This window comes from Cibotium barometz, chromosome 39 (assembly GCF_041138505.1).
Source record: "Cibotium barometz isolate CiBa-2024 chromosome 39, ASM4113850v1, whole genome shotgun sequence".
Taxonomy (NCBI): Eukaryota; Viridiplantae; Streptophyta; class Polypodiopsida; order Cyatheales; family Cibotiaceae; genus Cibotium; species Cibotium barometz.
In genome coordinates, this window is record NC_141084.1 from 16,380,464 (window position 1) to 16,399,906 (window position 19,443).

General features: G+C 48.6%; 1 protein-coding gene across 4 annotated transcripts in view; it reads right to left on the bottom strand.

Annotated features, from left to right (window-relative positions):
• Window positions 1–19,443, bottom strand: part of LOC147615786 (uncharacterized) — a 57,101-nt gene that overhangs the window by 11,768 nt on the left and 25,890 nt on the right. For all 4 annotated transcript variants that reach the window (XR_015262631.1, XR_015262632.1, XM_086778391.1 and 1 more), the window contains exons 5-6: window positions 9,338–9,406; window positions 9,195–9,251 (exon numbers count right to left, since the gene is read on the bottom strand). Coding sequence is in view for 2 of the 4 variants with exons in the window: in XM_086778391.1 (XP_086634517.1) it covers window positions 9,195–9,251; window positions 9,338–9,406 (126 nt within the window). In the remaining 2 variants the exon portion in view is untranslated. The remainder of the gene's footprint in view (window positions 1–9,194; window positions 9,252–9,337; window positions 9,407–19,443) is intronic.

A 19,443-nucleotide genomic window follows, 5' to 3' on the forward strand; every position in this document is an offset into this window, starting at 1 on the left:
AGGCTCCTGGACAGTCCATGCCACATGTTAGTGGATACCGATGGGAGACAGCTTGTAGACAGGAGACTCGTTCAGAGCATAGAGGACGGGGCTCAGGAGGAGTGGCAGTATTGTTTAGAGAGGAGCTACAGCCACTGATACATATAGTCCGCATACATGAGCACGCTAGGTACACGTGGGTTAGACTGAGGGCAGAGACAGGCAGATATCTCTACATTGCTATATGCTATTTTGCTCCTAGTACATCAGTGTATGCATCACCTAGCGGGCAATCTCCCTTTTCTATTTTGGATGATGACATTTGGGAGTTCTCCAGGGATGGTGACATCATTCTCTTGGGGGACTTCAATGCCAGGACCGCCCATAACCAGACAGTATTTTATGATACCTCAGAGGAGATGTTGAGGGAGCTTGATGTTAGGGATATGGGCCTATCTAGACTCTCCCGGGATGAGGAACATACAGTGTATGGGCGGTATTTGATAGACATGGGGACTGCACATGGATTGGCCATCCTGAATGGCCTACAGAGATTCCCGACATCGGGCGGTTTCACTAGCTTTCCACATCAGCATGGTGCTAGTACAGTGGACCATGTTATGGCTCAGCCCAGTCTCATTCCCTCTTTTCAGGATTTTATGGTAGACACTAGGCCGGTTGGAATAGCAGTGGATCATGCTATCTTGTCCTTCACTCTCACATTTCAGTTCAGCACCGCTCCATTGGGACAGGTCTCCACACACACTCGTTATACCTTTACGAGGGAGACTGACACCGTGTACACGGATGAGATATACAGACACTTATGTGCCGAGGAGCCGGGACGGCCATTAGATAAGCTCACTCAGACATTGATAGAGACGCTTCATGCTGCAGCATCAGAGGCATATCCCCATAGTCAACCTACACGGAGACGATCTGGTAACATGCCCCAGAACAGTTGGTATGATGAGGAGTGCAGAGAGATGAGGATCAGATTACATAGAGAGGTGCTCATGGGTGTTACCACTCACAGACAGTCACGGATTACCTTCCGGCACCTAGTGCGACAGAAGCAGAGGGCTTATCTTGCTCAGTTAGAGAGGGATTTGTACCAGTTATTTATGAGTCAGGACTCAGGCGAGGCATGGAGACTATTCCATGAGCATTCACCATCACCAGCCATTACCTCCACAGAGATTTGGGGTGAGTATGCAGCATCCCTGTACACAGCACCAGGACAGCCGCCCCTGCCAGACCCATCGGAGCCATGCCCAGAGACATGTGCTTTCTTTACTGCTGAGATGGTAAGGAAAGCTATTGACAGGATGAGGATTGGGAGAGCATATGATCATGATGGTTTGGTAGCAGAGCACTTTATTCATGCCAGAGATATGCTTGCAGAGCTTATTGCTATGATGTTTAACCGAGCCATGTGTGAGGGTTTTCCTGAGACTTGGAATATGTCCACGATTGTGCCTATCTTCAAGTCAGGGGATCCCATGCTTCTTGGGAATTATCGTACCATCATGATTGGTCACACATCGGCTAGATTATATGCATCTATTCTTGAGCAGGAGTTGAGTAGATGGGCAGAGAGAGAGGGCATACGTGCATCAGGGCAGGCAGGGTTCAGGAGAGGTTTCTCCACTCTTGACCATACCTTGACACTCAGAGCTATTATTGAGGAGGGCAGATTATATGGCAGGAGGATTTATTGTTGCTTTGTGGATTTCCGCAAAGCTTTTGACACAGTACCGAGAGCCAGACTGATGCGCAGACTACAGGAGATGGGAGTGCCCACAGAGCTGATTTGGGGAATCATGGCTTTATACAAGACAGTTGTGGGGCACGTACGTACTACTCAGGGTATATCTGAGATGGTTCACTCCACTATTGGGGTGAAACAGGGCTGCCCCCTTTCTCCCACCTTATTTGGGATGTATGTGGATGAAGTTTCGGACTATGTAGAGCGGGAGGGTGACAAAGGAGCACAGCTAGCAGGGATATGGATTCCACTGTTATTGTATGCTGATGATATTGTGCTGATCTCAGATTCTCCAGAGGGGATGCAGCGTCATTTGGATGCATTGCACACGTTTGCAGAGGACAGTGGATTGTCTGTTAACCTTGGTAAAACCAAGGTGATGGTGTTTAACACCACAGCACAGTGGGTTAGGAGGTCAATACCCACCTTTACAAATGGTCAAGAGACAGTGGAGTATACAGATGCATATACTTACCTTGGTGTGGTTTTTAGTGGTCCACTATTTTCCTTGAGGAGAGCAGCGGAGACCAGATTGACCAGAGCTTATGCAGCATTGGGGAGACTAGAGAGGATGTGTTCGCAGGTTCAGTTTCAGGAACCTTGAACAAAGCTCTGGCTCTTTGACACTTTGGTCACTTCAGCCATGCTGTATGGAGTGGAGATATGGGGACCCTTAGTGGATCACCACAGCCGAGCTGGTAGCACTGATGGATGGAGACGTATGGAGAGGTCCTTGGTTTCTATGATTTCCCGGATGATTAGGGCCAAGGCCTCCGTACCACATGATATTATCCGTGCAGAGATGGCTGCCCCCCCATTGGTAGTAGAGGCACTCACTCGATCAGTCTCCTTTATACATAGCACTTGGGCTCTCCCTAGAGACAGATATGCTCGCTTAGCCCTGGAGTCTCAACGACAGTTGGCATCACAAGGAGACGGATCATGTTGGTATGCACAGATGACAGCTTGGTTCCAAGCTGCATGGCTTTAGTATGGACAGGCTACCTCCATTTCAGTACTCCCTGGATGCACCCTCCCTCTCTCTCACACGGGCAGAGATTACCAGACTTATCAGGCAGGACTTGACTCAGCTGGACACTAGGAGGACATGGATACAGCCGACACACGAGCTTGGTACGAAGATGGCTTTCTGTAGAGATCATCTTCTCCAGCTCACGGAGGATGGGTTTGTGATTAGACCCACCTACATGGATACTCATCTTTCTCATGGGGTACGGTGTGCTATTGGTCAGATGCGCACATCCTCACACCAGCTAGAGATTGAGACTGGCAGATTCAAAGGAGTACCAGCTGAGGCCAGGATTTGTCAGCTGTGCCAGATGGAGCCAGAGACAGAGTTACATTACATATGTCACTGTCCAGTATATTATGAGATACGAGGCCGTTTTCACTGCCTGTTCAGAGAGGGCTTTGGACCACTTTCTAGAGTCATGAGATACCAGGATCAGAGATGCCTCGGATTGTACTTGCTAGAGCTGCGTAGACATAGAGAGGGTCTCCTGAGAGGGAGGGGATGAGAGAGGGAGAGACACCTACAGAGGCAGATTACAGACTTCTTTCGACCAGAGATTGAGCAGTCAGGCCAGCAGGCATTGCAGCTAGCCCCAAAGTACAGCCGCACCAGAGGTACACTGATTGATCAGACTATAGAGCTGGGGTGGTCCAGGCCCCCAAGATGAGAGGCGCATCTCGACACCGGCGGAGACTACAACAGAGGATCAGGACCATACTAGCACGGCATGGGAGACGTCCAGTCAGAGTACTCACCATGGAGGACATTGAGGATATCCGCCATCGACCGATGAGAGACATCTTTGGATAGTGATGTGTATGATGCTTACCTTTGTTGCTGGAGTTTTCCTCCCAGATGTTATCCATTAGGAGCTCCTAGTACCGTACTTTCCCTCATAGTTGTTTCAGTTTCAGTAAGTTGTTTAGTTGTTTTTAGCTTTCCTTACACAGACATTGTATCAGATCCACCAATTGTTGTAACCTTTTTGGTCTCATAGGTCATTTTGGCCTTTTGAAGACGTTAATATATCATTTCGTTTCATTTCTCTCTCTCTCTTCAAGCTTAAGTGTACACATCATTTTGGTCTCATAGACCCTTTGGGTCTTTTGAAGACGTTAATATAACTCTCTCCCACATATTTACCTGCTCCTTTCAAACATTCCCTCCGTCTACAATGGGAGGGTCTGTAGATGACAAAATCAGCCAGCTTGATCATATCCTTAGGGATCTTATCAAGGACCAGAAGAAGACATTGGACAGCACCATCACCGCCATCAAGAAGGACTTATTGACACGCATGGGGAAGCTGGAGGCCGAAGCGGAAATATGGAAGGAAGAGAAGCTTACCATGAAGAGGAGTGGGAGAAGGAAAAGCTCGCCATGCAGGAGGAAATCAACCTTTTGAAGGGCGAAGTGGCATCCTTACGCGATCATCCATGGGAGGAAGGAGAGACTCTTGAGGTGGACAAAGAGGCAATCAAAGAAGAGATCACCAAAACCCTCACCCACACAATCGAGGGAAAAATGGAGGCGGCCCGCGAAGGATGGGTAGAAGTGATGAAGAAGAACATCAAAAAGGAGGTGCAAGAAGATGTACAAGTGATGAAGAAGAACATCAAGAAGGAGGTACAAGAAGATGTACACATGATGCAGTCTACTCTTGATGAAGAGAAGATGCGACGGATCCGGCGCCTCAACATCCGAGTCACAAGGATACCAGAGAGCACTACCTCCACGCCCGAGATTGACGGGCGGAACCTATGTACCAAGCTAGGACTAAAGGAGGATGAGCCGCTCCCATTCACTAGAGTATGGAGGACAACCCCAAAGGACTCCACCAAAGGCAAGGCCTTAGTGCTACAGTTCCCGGACGAGGAGAGTAGGATGAGCTTTATGAGAAGACGGGCTATCTTGAGGAGCTTGCCAGGGGACCCCATCTACTTCGATGATGATCTCACATGGATGCAACTGGAGCACAGAAGATTATGCATGCCGAAGATCAAGGCGGCACGCAAAGAAGAGAAGAAGGCACATTATAGGGATGGTCACATCTACATTGATGGGAAGAGGGTCGAATAGCGCCATCTGGCCTATGAGACACGGAGGAAACAACATGAAGACAAAGAGATACACATAGCAATCTGGAACTGTAATGGAGTCCTATGGACACATCCAGGGAGACTTGAGGAGGTGATGGAGGGCCGGGATATCATCTTGATGACAGAGACACATGAGAGCCCGGAGAGGGGCTTACTACGGGTTGAGGGTTATCAGTGGGAGTCAGCTCACCGACCGGGGATGAGACAGGCCACCTCCCGAGGTTCAGGAGGTATTGCAGTGCTTTTCAGGCATGGGTTACATGAGCATGTTCGAGTCGTGGCAGGAGACTCGGAGGCGAGATACATGTGGATTAGCTTACGCCTCTCGGAGACCAGATGGATTTATATCGCCCTTTGCTACTTTCCTCCGAAGGGGTCGCGGTTTGCCACCACCGAGGAGCCGGGTGGAGGAGAGGCTAGTGAGTCTCCATACTCTGTCTTATCTGAGGAGATCCTACACTATTCGACACAGGGAGAAGTCTTCTTGATGGGGGACTTCAATGCACGGACTCAGAGCAGACAGTGCGAGATCTATGACTTTGAGGATCCCTTGAGACTAGAGCCGCTAGCTACAGAGGATACAGGGACCACTCGGATCTCCGCTGACGGAGGAGCTGACAGCACTAGATATGGGCAACATTTGCTGGAACTTGGGGCCCGACACCATCTCGTTATTTATAACGGGATGACTCAGTGGCCAGATTCAGGTGGGTTGACTTGCTTTCCAAGTGGGAGGCGGCAGTAGTACAGTGGATTATGTGATGGGATCCCGGGAGGCAGCAGATATGGTGTCTCACTTCACCGTACCACCATGCCCCATTGGGGCGGATCATACATACCTATCCCTCACTTTCAGGAGCTTATTGGAGACCCACCCACCCATCATACAGCCACCACGCACTATTTTTCACTTCACTCAGGACCTAGCCGAGGTGTACGACTATCATGTTCATGATCAGCTATTTGCCTTAGATCCATCGGCACCCATGGCCATGCTCACCTCCCAGCTCTCACATGTACTGCACTCCGTAGTCGCGAGGAGTTTCCCATACCACATACAGACAAGACGGCCACCTACATCTGGGAGCATGCCCCAGAACCGATGGTATGATGATGAGTGCAGAAACCTTTACAGCAGTCTCCGAGTGCAGAGGGCTCGCGAGATCACCCAGAGGCAGGCAGGCAGGAGGATGCATACTCTCACCCGCCGTAAGCGGCGAGCTTATGAGGCGGCTCAGTACTGGGACACATATCACATGCTCATGAGCAGAGATGCTGCTGCTGCTTGGAGGAGACTCAGAGAGCCCCGTCCTCCCACACCTATTGCCGATCCTCAGACCTGGCAGACATATGCAGAGAGACTTTATGATGTGCCTACACAGCCCCCTATACCACAGCCCACAGAGCCATGCTCCACAGTCTCCACCTTCTTCACCCCACCTATGGTTAGGAGGGCCATATGCCGACTCCAACATGGACGGGCGACAGATCATACAGGATTACAAGGAGAGCATCTCATCTATGCTATTGATACATTGGCACCATTTCTTGCTCATCTCTTCAACAGAGCTCTGTCAGAGGGGTTTCCAACTGAGTGGACGATGCACACTATTGTGCTGATCCATAAAGCGGGAGATGTACTAGACCCCGGGAACTACAGGACCATCATGATTGGCCATATATTGGCCAAACTATACGGGGCAGTTTTGGAGGCAGAGCTGAGCACTCATGCAGAGGTTGGGGGTTTAAGAGCAGCAGGCCAGGCAGGCTTCTGTCGAGCCTTCTCGACCATCGACCACATTTTTACATTGAGGTGCCTGATTGATCAGGCCAAGGCACGGAGGCAACGGCTCTACTGTTGCTTTGTGGATTTCCGCAAGGCATTTGATACTGTGCCCAGAGAGCGCCTCTTTCGGCGACTACAGACACTAGGCATACCTTCAAACATGATGTGGGGCATATACAAGCTATATGAGCAGGTCTTTGGGAGAGTTCGATGCCCAGGAGGCTTGTCCGACACAGTTGCTAGCACCATTGGTGTGAAGCAAGGGTGCCCGCTCTCCCCCACGCTCTTTGGGCTCTATATTGATGAGGTGGTTGATTACATCACACAGGGAGGAGGCTCTGGGGTTGAGCTATCAGGTATTACTGTCCATGTTATGCTTTATGCTGATGACATCGTCTTGGTATCCGACACGCAGGTTGGGCTTCAAAGACACCTTGTGGCTCTTGATGACTTCTGCGCACAGCAGGGGCTCACAGTGAACCTTGGGAAAACCAAGGTTATGATCTTCCACACTTCACCCGCAGTCAGGAGCCACACTACTCTCACATTAGCAGGAGGGCGGGTCGAGGTGGTGAGCTCTTATGTTTACCTTGGCATCACATTTACTAGCTCAGCTGGACGCTTCTCCATGGCTCAGGTAGTCCGAGACAGAGTGACCCGGGGGTATGCAGCTCTTGCTGGCCTTGAGCGTCAGTGTCATCAGGCACATTTTCAGGAACCCCGCACGAAGGGGTGGCTCTTTGATACATTAGTGACACCAGCCTTGATGTATGCAGCAGCGGTTTGGGCACCAGGGCTTGCAGCCTCCACATGGGTACAGCTGGAGAGACCACAGATCTTGATGCTCTCGAGGATGATACGCAGCAAACCATCCATCCCGCACGACATTGTTCGAGCTGAGTTTGCTGCACCACCTATGGCAGTGGAGGCATTGTTCCAGACGATCTCCTTTATATACAGGATGAGGGAGATGCCCACGGAGAGATTATCCCGCCGAGCTTTTGAGGCATCCAAACAGCTGGCCGAGGCTGGACACACTGGATCTTGGTATGCACAAATGCTACAGTGGTTCTCACATCATGGGATAGACATTGAGCGGTTGCCACCTTTTCAGTATGATCAGTCTGCTCCACGGGGTTACCTCTCTCAATGAGAGGAACAGAGTGATGAGACAGGACATATGGCAGCACTACATACAAGAGACATGGACAGCACCAGAGAGCCCACTACCACCGAAGATGCTGTATTACAGAGACCACTTTATGAGCATCTCAGGGGATGGGTTTATACATCGACCGTGGTACATGGATGTATACATGCCACACAGCTCTCGCGTTGCTATTGGACAGCTACGAGTCTCATCACATCAGCTAGAGATAGAGGCTGGGAGAGCGGCACGGGTTCCCAGAGCTGAGCGGATATGCAGATTGTGCCGCGAGGAGGTGGAGACTGAGGATCACTTTGTATGTAGATGTAGAGCCCACCAGGGGGTCAGAGATAGATATGCAGGATTGTTTGAGGAGCACTCTTCACTACATCGGTTGATGGAGGCCTCGGACCAGCGACAGCTTGGCAGACTACTACTAGAGCTTCATAGTTCTCGAGAGAGACTCCTCCAGACACCCGCTCCCACTAGGGGTGGGAGACAGTCCCAGCTCACAGATTTCTTCCAGAGAGCTATGCCAGTGCCAGCTGATGTACCACGTGGGGTGACCGCACAGAGAGCAGAGGAATTGAGAGCCAGGAGGAGACCTAGACAGACTGGACATAGAGCACCCCGACTCCGTCACCAAGAGATAGCAGCTATCCGAATGAGACACCAGATGGAGACACAGGAGAGGCTAGCTCGCTTTCATTCAGACTCAGGGTACATGTTCATGCCATTCACAGCCTCAACATCAGCGATGTATGATATCTTATATCCCTCTTATGGCACTGGATGGAGTTAGACATAGATCTGCATAGCATGCTTGTACTACCCCTTCAGCATATAGAGATGCATCTTGCCTCAGCACTCCATCCACATCCCCACCCCCCTTATATTGTTTGTATATGGGCTCCACTGATCCATGATGATTCACAGTTGTATCCAGACACATGCACACTTTTTCTTTTGTTTCTTTTCTTCCGATGACCGGAAGAACACAGTTGTATTATTTTTTGTCTCATAGGCCGACTTTGGCCTCTCGTAGACGTTAATATATCTTTCTCTCTCTCTCTCTCTCTCTCTCTCTCTCTCTCTCTCTCTCTCTAAGCTTAAGGAATTGGTGCAAACCTTCTTCATCAGTCTTCCAGCTGTTACAAAGAGACACACGTCACATTATTCTCTTTTTCAACTTAATAACATCCCTAGGAAAAGTTGGAAGTACACGAGTCTTTTCCAACAAAAAAACTTGCAAAGAAGAAATAAACTTCAAACTCACCAACTAACATAACACGAGAACTGAAGCATTGCAATAATAACAATGATAGAGAAGGGCATTACATAAATATCAATGACATGTTTCAACCTGTCAAAACAAATTATACCTTGAGAAGTTCCTTGGCCTTAAAGTCAACTTCTGCTTGCACTCTCGCTAGAGTTGACTGCAGCACAAGCACATAAGTGGATTCAAACACAAAATCATCACATATAATGGTTCTTTAGCCTAGACCCCAGAGAAGCTACTAACCTCAGCTACATGAAGCGCCCTTTCGGCTTTTGCAGTATACTTTTTCTGCTCAGACACTAACTTCTCAAGCTGCAGTGAGAATTCACATGCACAAAAATGACAAGATGGAAAATCCAACACAGAAGATTAATATAATGATCCACAAAGTCAACAAAACATCATAGCATCACTAGAACCAGTATAAGTTATATAAAATATTATAAGTACAAAAACTCCATCAAGCCTAATTTTCAAGACAAATATCGTGTCTAATTGGCACTAGTTGAAACAAGCACCTACACCATAGGGCTCACTTGAGTCCATAGAAATTCCTCAAACAATCATACACATAAAAGACCAATCAAATGGGTTGCTAGCAAGCTCAGAGCACCCCCAAGCCTGAGGCGAGACCAACACTAGCCGCACACATTGCCTAGACCTTCGTGTCCCACACCACAAGATCCCACTATCCAAGCATCTCGATAGAGTTTGGTCATGGCTTAAGCTCATTTTGATCTCCTCGGAATCCTCCGATGTCCCATGCACCCATGCACTGAGGTGCCATGTGACACACTGGCTCACCATCACTGCTATACTTGAATTAGTCCCTTTTAAGGGATTATTTGTCGTATGCCGTTACCCCATTGTGAGCCCTAGTCCATGGACATGTCAGGCATAAGCAACATAGGTCTTTCCAAGCCTTAGGTGTCCACCCAGTTGGAGAACAGTCATTCCATATAGGTCATCCTAGCATAGGTACATATGATATGCATTTAGTAACAATAGCTGGCATAGGCATTTAGCAACCATAGATGGCACAGGCATAGGCTAGCCTTATGCAACCTTCGATGTTTCTTCTACCACCAAGTGGGCCATGGTAAGAAAGGATTGTACCTACTACCAAGTGGCAAGAAAGCCACTAAAGCGTCATCCTCTACAATGGTCATCCCTGCTGAAGCTACCCCTACCCCTCCACCCTCAATTACAAGCGCCGTTTAGTTGTTGCCCACTTTGAATCTAGTACTTCCAGTGATATTTGATGATAAGCAGGAAGGCGAGACTGAAGAGCAAACCAAAGCTCTAATCTGTGTCTATAGCATAGACAAGGGACAAGTGCAACCTTCAACGTTTCTTCTACCACCAAGTGGGCCATGGTAAGAAAGGATTGTACCTACTACCAAGTGGCAAGTTGAGAAAGCCACCAAAGTGTTGTCCTCCACAATGGTCATCACTGCCGCCCGCAGCTACCCCTACCCTCCACCCTCAATTTCAAATGCCATTTAGTTGTTGCCCACTTTGAATCTAGTACCTCCAGTGATATTTGATGATTAGCAAGAGGGCGAGACTACAAAGCAGACCAAATCTCTAATCCGTGCCTATGGCACACCAAAGGGACAACAGTTCATTGTCCTTTTTGACATGGACAACTCTGAGGACGCCATCTCTCCATAGTTGGCTACTAAGATGGGCTATACCTGGTGAAGAAACAACACTTTTTCCAGCCCTAAAAGGGGACTTTCTGGATATTTTATATTTTATATTTTTGGGGTTTTTTTGTCTTGGCTGTTGGCCTACACCTTTATGGTGACCGACCAGCACCCCCCCTTCACTATATATAGCATTGCCTATACCTCATCACACATGTACCACTTCATCGCCATATCAGGTACCATCTGGCCGCTTGCAGCAGGGGCTCACATCAGTGTGTTCCTCTGCTCGTCCAGGCCACCTTCTGCAGGGCTCACATCAGCCTTACATCAAGCTGTTCTTGGCGCTTACATCAAGCTTTCTTCTGCACCATATCTGCGTTTTACTTCTGCATATGTCAGCGCCTACATCAGCTTACTTCTGCGTTTTGGTTCAGCAGAAATCAGCGCTTTGCTTCAGCAGTCATCTGCGTTTTGCTGCAGCATACATCAGCCCACATCAGCGCTTACATCAGGCTTACATCAGGGCTTATATCAGCGTTTATCTCAGCCTTACACCAACGCATACATCAGGACTCACATCTGTGCTTTTACCTTCAGCATATATTGTGCGTTTTGCCAGAGCCCTTGGGACAGTAGCCCTCTCTGCTACACATCCGAACAGCAACCCTCTCTACTACACTCGGGACAGCAGCCCTCTTTGCTACTTCGGGACAGCAGCCCTCTCTGCTTCAGGTACGCAACACCCGTGTCACCAGAGCTTGCGCCACTCGGGACGGCGGCCCTCTCTGCTTCAAGTACGCAGCACCCGTGTCATCAAAGATTGCACCACCAATATCTGGTCCTTCTGTCCTTTTGCCCTCACATGCTATCAGAGCTATCGTGAGCAAAGGGATTGAAGACCTCGAGAGCACACAACATGGATCGTCTACCCGCACTCCCGGAGGACCGATTCTTCTCACTAGAAGATGCTTCTCCAAACCTGATCTGGGCCACATAGGGAATGGGATTTCTTACTCAGAGGAGAATCCTGTTCAAGATCATACTTTGGCAGCCGACCAACCCATGCACATCACCTCATCCACACCACCTTTGCCATCACGATCGCCCTCTCTGACTTTATCAGATTTTGATTCCAGAGGGGGACACTTTCCTTCTGCCATTGTGTTTGTGTGGCACCCTGGCATACTTCCTCTTCCTTCATCTTCTCTCATGGTCCCCTTTTTGGCTTGAGGGGGGGTTGTGAAGAAACAACACTTTTTCCAACCCTAAAAAGGGACTTTCTCGATATTTTACATTTTTATTTTTGGGGTTTGTTTGTCTTGGCTGCTGACCTACACCTTTATGGTGACTAACCAGCACCCCCCCTTCACTATAGATAACATTGCCTATACCTCATCACACATGTACCAATTCATCGCCATATCAGGTACCATCTGGCCACCTACAGCAGGGGCTCACATCAACGTTTTCCTCTGTTGGTCCAGGCCGCCTTGTGCAGGGCTCACATCAGCCTTACATCAGGTTGTTCTTGGTGCTTACATCACGCTTTCTTTTGCACCATATCTGCATTTTACTTCTGCATATGCCAGCGCCTACATCAGTGTTTATACATCAACTTACTTCTGCGTTTTGGTTCAGCAGACATCAGCACTTTGCTTCAGCAGCAGTCATCTGTGTTTTGCTGCAGGCTGCAGCATACATCAGCGCTATACATCAGCCCACATATGTGCTTACATCAGGGCTTATATCAGCGTTTATCTCAGCCTTACACCAGCACATACATCAGGGCTCACATCCGTGCGGCTTACCTTCAGCATATCTTGTGCGTTTTGCCACAGCCCTTGGGACAGCAGCCCTCTCTGCTACACATCGGGACCTCAGCCCTCTCTGCTACTTCGGGACAGCCCTTTCTGCTACATCGGGACGGCAGCCCTCTCTGCTTCAAATATGCAGCACCCGTGTCAACAGAGCTTGCACCACTCGGGACGGCAGCCTCTCTGCTTCAGGTACGCAGCACCCGTGTCATCAAAGACTGCACCATCATCGTCATCGACGTTACCTTTTTCCGCTGCCACTATCACCTCGGAGTGCTTTGCCTCACATCGACGCGAGCCTTCGCATCAACCGTGCTTCAGCTCCGACATCTTCTCTGCTTCAGCACTGGTCTTCTTTCTGCTCAGAGTCACCTCTCATATGAGGGCTCCTATATCTGCACTCACCCTTTTATATATATTCACTCACATATTTCATGCTGTGTGGATTTGCTCTGATCTCTCGTATATGTAGTCCTTCCGTCCTTTTGCCCTCACATGATCTGGGTCATCCGGTTAGGGAGCATCGGTTACAGACACGTGCACTGTTACATGGTAGAGATTGTAATCCCTTGGAAATCTTTATTTTTTCCTGGATTGATGAACCCTTTCTGATCTGTTGTTTCAAAGATTGACGAATGAGATCATATTCTTTCACCGATTTTTCTTTTTTTTTTCTCCTTCTCAATGAAGCTCTTCTTGCCATAATCTATAGGTCAACAGGGTGTGAGGGCAAAAGGCTATATATAGCATTGCCTATACCTCATCACACATGTACCACTTCATCGCCATATCATGTACCATTTGGCCGAATACAACAGGGCTCACATCAGCGTTTTCCTCTGCTAGGCCAGGCCCCCACCTGCAGGGCTCACATCAGCCTTACATCAGGCTGTTCTTGACGCTTACATCAAGCTTTCTTCTCCACCATATCTGTGTTTTACTTCTGCATATGTCAGCACCTACATCAGAGCATACATCAACGTTTATACATCAGCTTACTTCTGCGTTTTGGATCAGCAGACATCAGTGCTTTGCTTCAGCAGTCATCTGCGTTTTGCTGCAGCATACATCAGCCAACATCTGCGCTTACATCAGGCTTAGGTCAGGACTTATATCAACGTTTATCTCAGCCTTACACCAGTGCATATTCACATCTGTGCTTACCTTCAGCCACAGCCCTTGGGACAGCAACCCTCTCTGCTACACATCGGGACGGCAGCCCTCTATGCTACACATCGGGACAGCAGCCCTCTCCGATACACATTGGGACAGCAGCCCAGTCGGGATGACAGCCTTCTCTGCTACACATCAGGACAGCAGCCCTCTGCTACTTCGGGACAGCCCTCTGCTACATCCGGACGGCGGCCCTTTCTACATCGGGATGGCAGCCCTCTCTGCTTCAGGTACGTAGCACCCGTGTCACCAGAGCTTGCACCACTCGGGACAGCAGCCCTCTCTGCTTGAAGTACGCAGCACCCGTGTCATCAGAGATTGCACCACCATCGACGTTACCTTTTTCCGCTGCCACTATCACCTCGGAGTGCTTTGCCTCACATCGACGCGAGCCTTTGTCATCGACAGTGCTTCAGCTCCAACGTCCTCTCTGCTTCAGCACTGGTCTTCTTTCTGCTCAGAGTCACCTCTTCATCCCGATGTAGCAGAGAGGGCTGCTGTCCCGATGTGTAGCAAAGAGGGCTGCTGTCCCGAAGTAGCAAAGGGGGCTGCCGTCCCGAGTGTAGCAGAGAGGGCTGCCGTCCCAATGTAGCATAGAGGGCTGCTGTCCCAAGGGCTGTGGCAAAACGCACAAGATATGCTAAAGGTAAGCACGGACGTGAGCCTTGATGTATGCGCTGATGTAAGGCTGAGATAAACGCTGATATAAGCCCTGATGTAAGCGCGGATGTGGGCTGATGTATAGCGCTGATGTATGCTGCAGCAAAACGCAGATGACTGCTGAAGCAAAGCGCTGATGTCTACTGAACCAAAACGCAGATGTAAGCTGATGTATAAACGCTGATGTATGCTCTGATGTAGGCGCTGACATATACAGAAGTAAAACGCAGATATGGTGCAGAAGAAAGCCTGATGTAAGTGCCAAGAACAGCCTGATGTAAGGCTGAAGTAAGCCCTGCAAAAGGCAGCCTGGACCAGCAGAGGAAAACGCTGATGTGAGCCCCTGCTATAGGTGGCCAGATGGTACCTGATATGGCGATGAAGTGGTACATCTATGATGAGGTATAGGCAATGCTATATATAGTGAAGGGGGGGGGGGTGCTGGTCGGTCACCATAAAGGTGTAGGCCCGCAGCCAAGACAAAAAAAACCCCAAAAATAAAATATAAAATATCCAAAAAGTCCCTTTTTAGGGCTTGGAAAAGTGCTATTTCTTCACACCCCCTCTCAGGCCAAAAAGGGGACCATGAGAGAAGATGAAGGAAGAGGAAGTATGCCAGGGTCCCACACAAACACAATGGCAGAAGGAAATTATCCCCTCTGGAATCAAAATCTGATAAAGTCAGAGAGGGCGATCGTGATGGCAAAGGTGGTGTGGATGAGGTGATGTGCATGGGTTGATCGTCTCCCAAAGTATGATCTTGAACAAGATTCTCCACTCAGTAAGAAATCCTATTCCCTATGTGATCTAGATCAAAGTTTGGAGAAGCATCTTCTAGTGAGAAGAATCGGTCCTCCAAGAGTGCGGGTAGATATGTGCTCTCGAGGTCTTCAATCCCTTTGCTGACGATTGCTCTGATACCATGTGAGGGCAAAAGGACGCAAGGACCAGATATACAAGAGATCAGAGCAAAACCACACAGCATGAAATATGTAAGTGAATATATATAAAAGGGTGAGTGCAGATATGTACAAGAGCCCTCATATGAGAGGTGACTCTGAACAGAAAGAAGACCAGTGCTGAAGCAGAGAAGATGTCGGAGCTGAAGCACGGTCGATGACGAAGGCTCGCGTCGATGTGAGGCAAAGCACTCCGAGGTGATAGTGGCAGTGGAAAAAGGTAACGTCGGTGACGATGATGGTGGTGCAGTCTCTGATGTCACGGGTGTTGCGTACCTGAAGAGCAAAGAGGGCTGCCATCCCGAGTGGTGCAAGCTCTGTTGACACAAGTGCTACATACCTGAAGCAGAGAGGGCTGCCGTCCCGATGTAGCAGAGAGGACTGCTGTCCCGATGCGTAGCAGAGAGGGCTGCCGTCCTTAGTGTAGCAGAGAGGGCTGCCGTCCCGAGTGTAGCAGAGAGGGCTGCTGTCCCCATGTGTAGCAGAGAGGGCTGCCGTCCCGATGTGTAGCAAAGAGGGCTGCTGTCCCAAGGGCTGTGACAAAACGCACAAGATATGCTAAAGGTAAGCACGGATGTGAGCTCTAATGTATGCGCTGGTGTTAGGCTGAGATAAACGCTGATATGAGCCCTGATGTAAGCACAGATGTGGGCTGATGTATAGCGCTAATGTATGTTGCAACAAAACGCAGATGACTGCTGAAGCAAAGCGCTGATGTGTGCTAAAGCAGGAGGGCGAGACTACAAAGCAAACCAAAGCTATCCGTGCCTATGGAACACCGAAGGCACAACAGTTCATTGTCCTTTTTGACATGGGCAACTCTGAGGACGCCATCTCTCCGTAGTTGGCTACTAAGATGGGCTATACCTTGGTATCACACCATCAGTTGTGGTCCACGGATGGGTTTACGCTGTGTCTTTGTACGCACAATACTCACAAAAGCTCAACAATTTGAGTTCCATATTTAAAAGGCCGCATTTCAATGATATGTCATTGTTTCACCACTTTTGGTGTGTGACATGATTCTCGGCATCATCTAGTGGTTTCAAGAATTTGCACCCATCCCTGATTGGCGGTAGGACACCTTCACCATTGTTGATGGTTTACTTGAGTTCGTCGGGGATAGCAGTATTCCTCGAATCCCACTCATTTCGCATTGTCCAAGCCCAATGAGTAATCAAAACAAGAGCCGAGTGTGTGTTGATCTATGTCCGCATGCAATAGTCCGTTGTTCAATCAACAACACCTATAGAGAAACCGTTGGCAGGCCTCCTTCCACAATTCCAAGACATCATGTTGAGGGACGACCTCCTGCGCACATTCCCACCCATTCATCCTGAGAATCATCGAATTGAGTTGGTCCCTGCGATAGATCCACCCATAAGTTCCTCTATCACATGTTCAAGGCATTGGAGGGCGTGCTAGAACAGCAGATGTCCCAATTACTCTGGGCTGGATTTATCTACCCATCATTCTTGCATTTGCTGCACCCATCTTATTTGTGCAAAAGAAAGACAAGATTGCACGTTTATGTGCGGACTTCAGGGGCACTCCAAAAGCTCACCATCAAAATAAGTTTCTAATGCCCAAGATTGAGCACATTCTCGAGCTTCTCAATGGTTCTAAGTATTTTACCAAAATAGTCTATCATCACGTTTAGAACTTTGAGGCCAACATCCCAAAGACGGCTTTCCAAACCAAGCGTGGCCATTATGAGTTTGTGGTGATGCTGTTTGGACTAACCAATGCACCGACGACATTCAATAAGATGATGTCTCAAGTGTTCATAAAGCTCATTGGAAAGTGTGTTCATCTTTTTGGATCACAAACTTATCTTTTCTACAATTGCCGAGCAACATGAGCAAGATGTGGAGAAGGTCTTACAACTTTTGTGGGACAATGAGCTCTACACCAATGAGAAGAACATAGCTGCACCCGGTTCGCGCACCTTCGGTTCGATGCAGTATGGTTCAAGGCAGTTCGGTACAATACGGTGCAGTGCGATTCAGACCTGAACTAACCGTTTTTTTTTTGCCATTTTGTGCGCCGTTTTTGTGGCCATTTATGAGAGCCGTTTGATGGGCATTTTTGGGAGCCCTTGCTTGCTTGCCTTGAGGCTTGGCAAGTTGGCCCTTTGGTTGCCAACTTGCCTTTGCTCGAGGCTTGACTCATAGTTGTCAAGTACGATACCGTACGGTTCGTACAACTGTACGAGAAAATACGGTACAATATTAAAAAAATTTCTTATTGTACGATAAAATATGGTGTTTTAAAAAAATACTTATAAACTTAGGTATTTCCAAGTCAAGATATGGAATATTTTCGAAAGAAGGGAAGCATCATAGTACAGAGGAAGCTCAAATAGCCATAGATAAGCAAGAGAAAGACCATTACCTATTAAAAATTTTAATTATATTTTTAAAAAAAATCAAAAAAAAAATCTGAAAAAAATCTGTACGAATTCGTACGAGTATGTGCGATACCGTACCGTACGATATGGCGTCGTACGCCGTACAGAAACAACCCTGGCTTGACTATTGAGCCTTGAGCCTCTAGGCTCTCCCTATTATCTATATAATAGACCCTCCCCCAACCCCATCCTCACAAGTTCTCATTGCTCAACGCTCCCTCATTAGTGCTCAAGTTATCCTCTCCCTTGAGTCCCCTCTAGGCTCTCTTCCTCTTCCTCAAGGGCCAGGCTCAAGCCTCCCCTTCAAGGCTCAAGCCTCTCCCTCTTCCAAAACTTTCAAGCCTCTAGGCTCTCCCTCGACGAGTCTTCCTCAAGCCTCCCCCTCTTCCTCAAGCCCCTCCCTCCCTCTCCCTCTCTCTCCCTCTTTGTCAAGCCTCTCCCTACCTCTACCTTTCCTTCTCCCGGGACCCTTCTCTCCTCTTTCACCACCATGAGAGAAAAGCATGAAGCATTTACTTTGCATGCCATTACCCATGAGAAGAACCAGGGGAAGTTGGGAGCATGGAAGTGGACTTGCAAGTATTGGGGCAAGGCCTACACTAGTAGTGCCACTAGGCTTCTTGCACCTCTCTCCAAGATGGGGGGGCAAATTGCACCTTGCAAGATGATCCCTCAAGACATTTCTGATGGCATTGTGAAGAAGTACTCCTTGCTTGGCAAAGCAAGTGATAGTGGAAGAGTCTCCCCCGCCGTTGCCGCCGCTCAAGACGAAGTCATCTCGCCGAGCAAGGGATACATCCTCTTCATCATTCTCCGCATCCTTCTCCCCCTTCACCAACTCCAACCTCATCAAAGAGACCAAGTGAGTTTGAGGTTCCACACGAGGCAAGCCACTCTTGGAGGCTCCATTGGAGCAAATGTGGCCTCTCCCTCTTGGGTCCGAGCAAAACAACAAGACGCAAATGTGGAGATTGCACGCACGGTCATTGAGTGCAATCTCGCATTTCGTGTCCTCAAAACACCTCAATGGCAAAGGATGGTGAGGGCCATTGCCGAAGTAGGACCATGCCATGGGCCTTGGCATGGTATCACCTACAACGACATGCGCACGAAGGCACTTGATGAAGAAAAGGAGAGAATCAACAAGACCCTCGAGCCCGTCCGAGCAGGATGGGTGAAGTATGGATGTTCCATCCTCTCCGACGGATGGACCGATAGAAAGAAGAGGAGCATCCTCAACATTCTAGTATCTTGCCCTCTTGGCACGTACTTCTTGTGGGCTGTGGATGCCGGAAAGGCAAGGAAGAAAACCTCGGGCGAGGTCATCTATCGCCACATTCGACGATCCATAATCGAGGTGAGATACAATTTTAATTTTTGAGTTTGAAGCTTGAAAGTTTAGCCTTTGCCTTTTACTCAACTTTCAAGTCTTATTTTTTTCCCTTTTTCATGCATCCATCATCCTTGTAGATTGGTCCCGAAAATGTGGTTCAAGTGGTTACAGACAATGCGTCCAATTGCCGCAAGATGGGCCGCTTGCTTGAGGAGTTTAAGTCCATTGTATGGACTCCTTGTGCCTCTCACTGCCTTGACTTACTTATGGAGGACATAGGCAAGTTAGAGTAGATGAAGAGTGTGGTGACACAAGCCACTCAAATTGTCACTTTTGACTTACTTATGG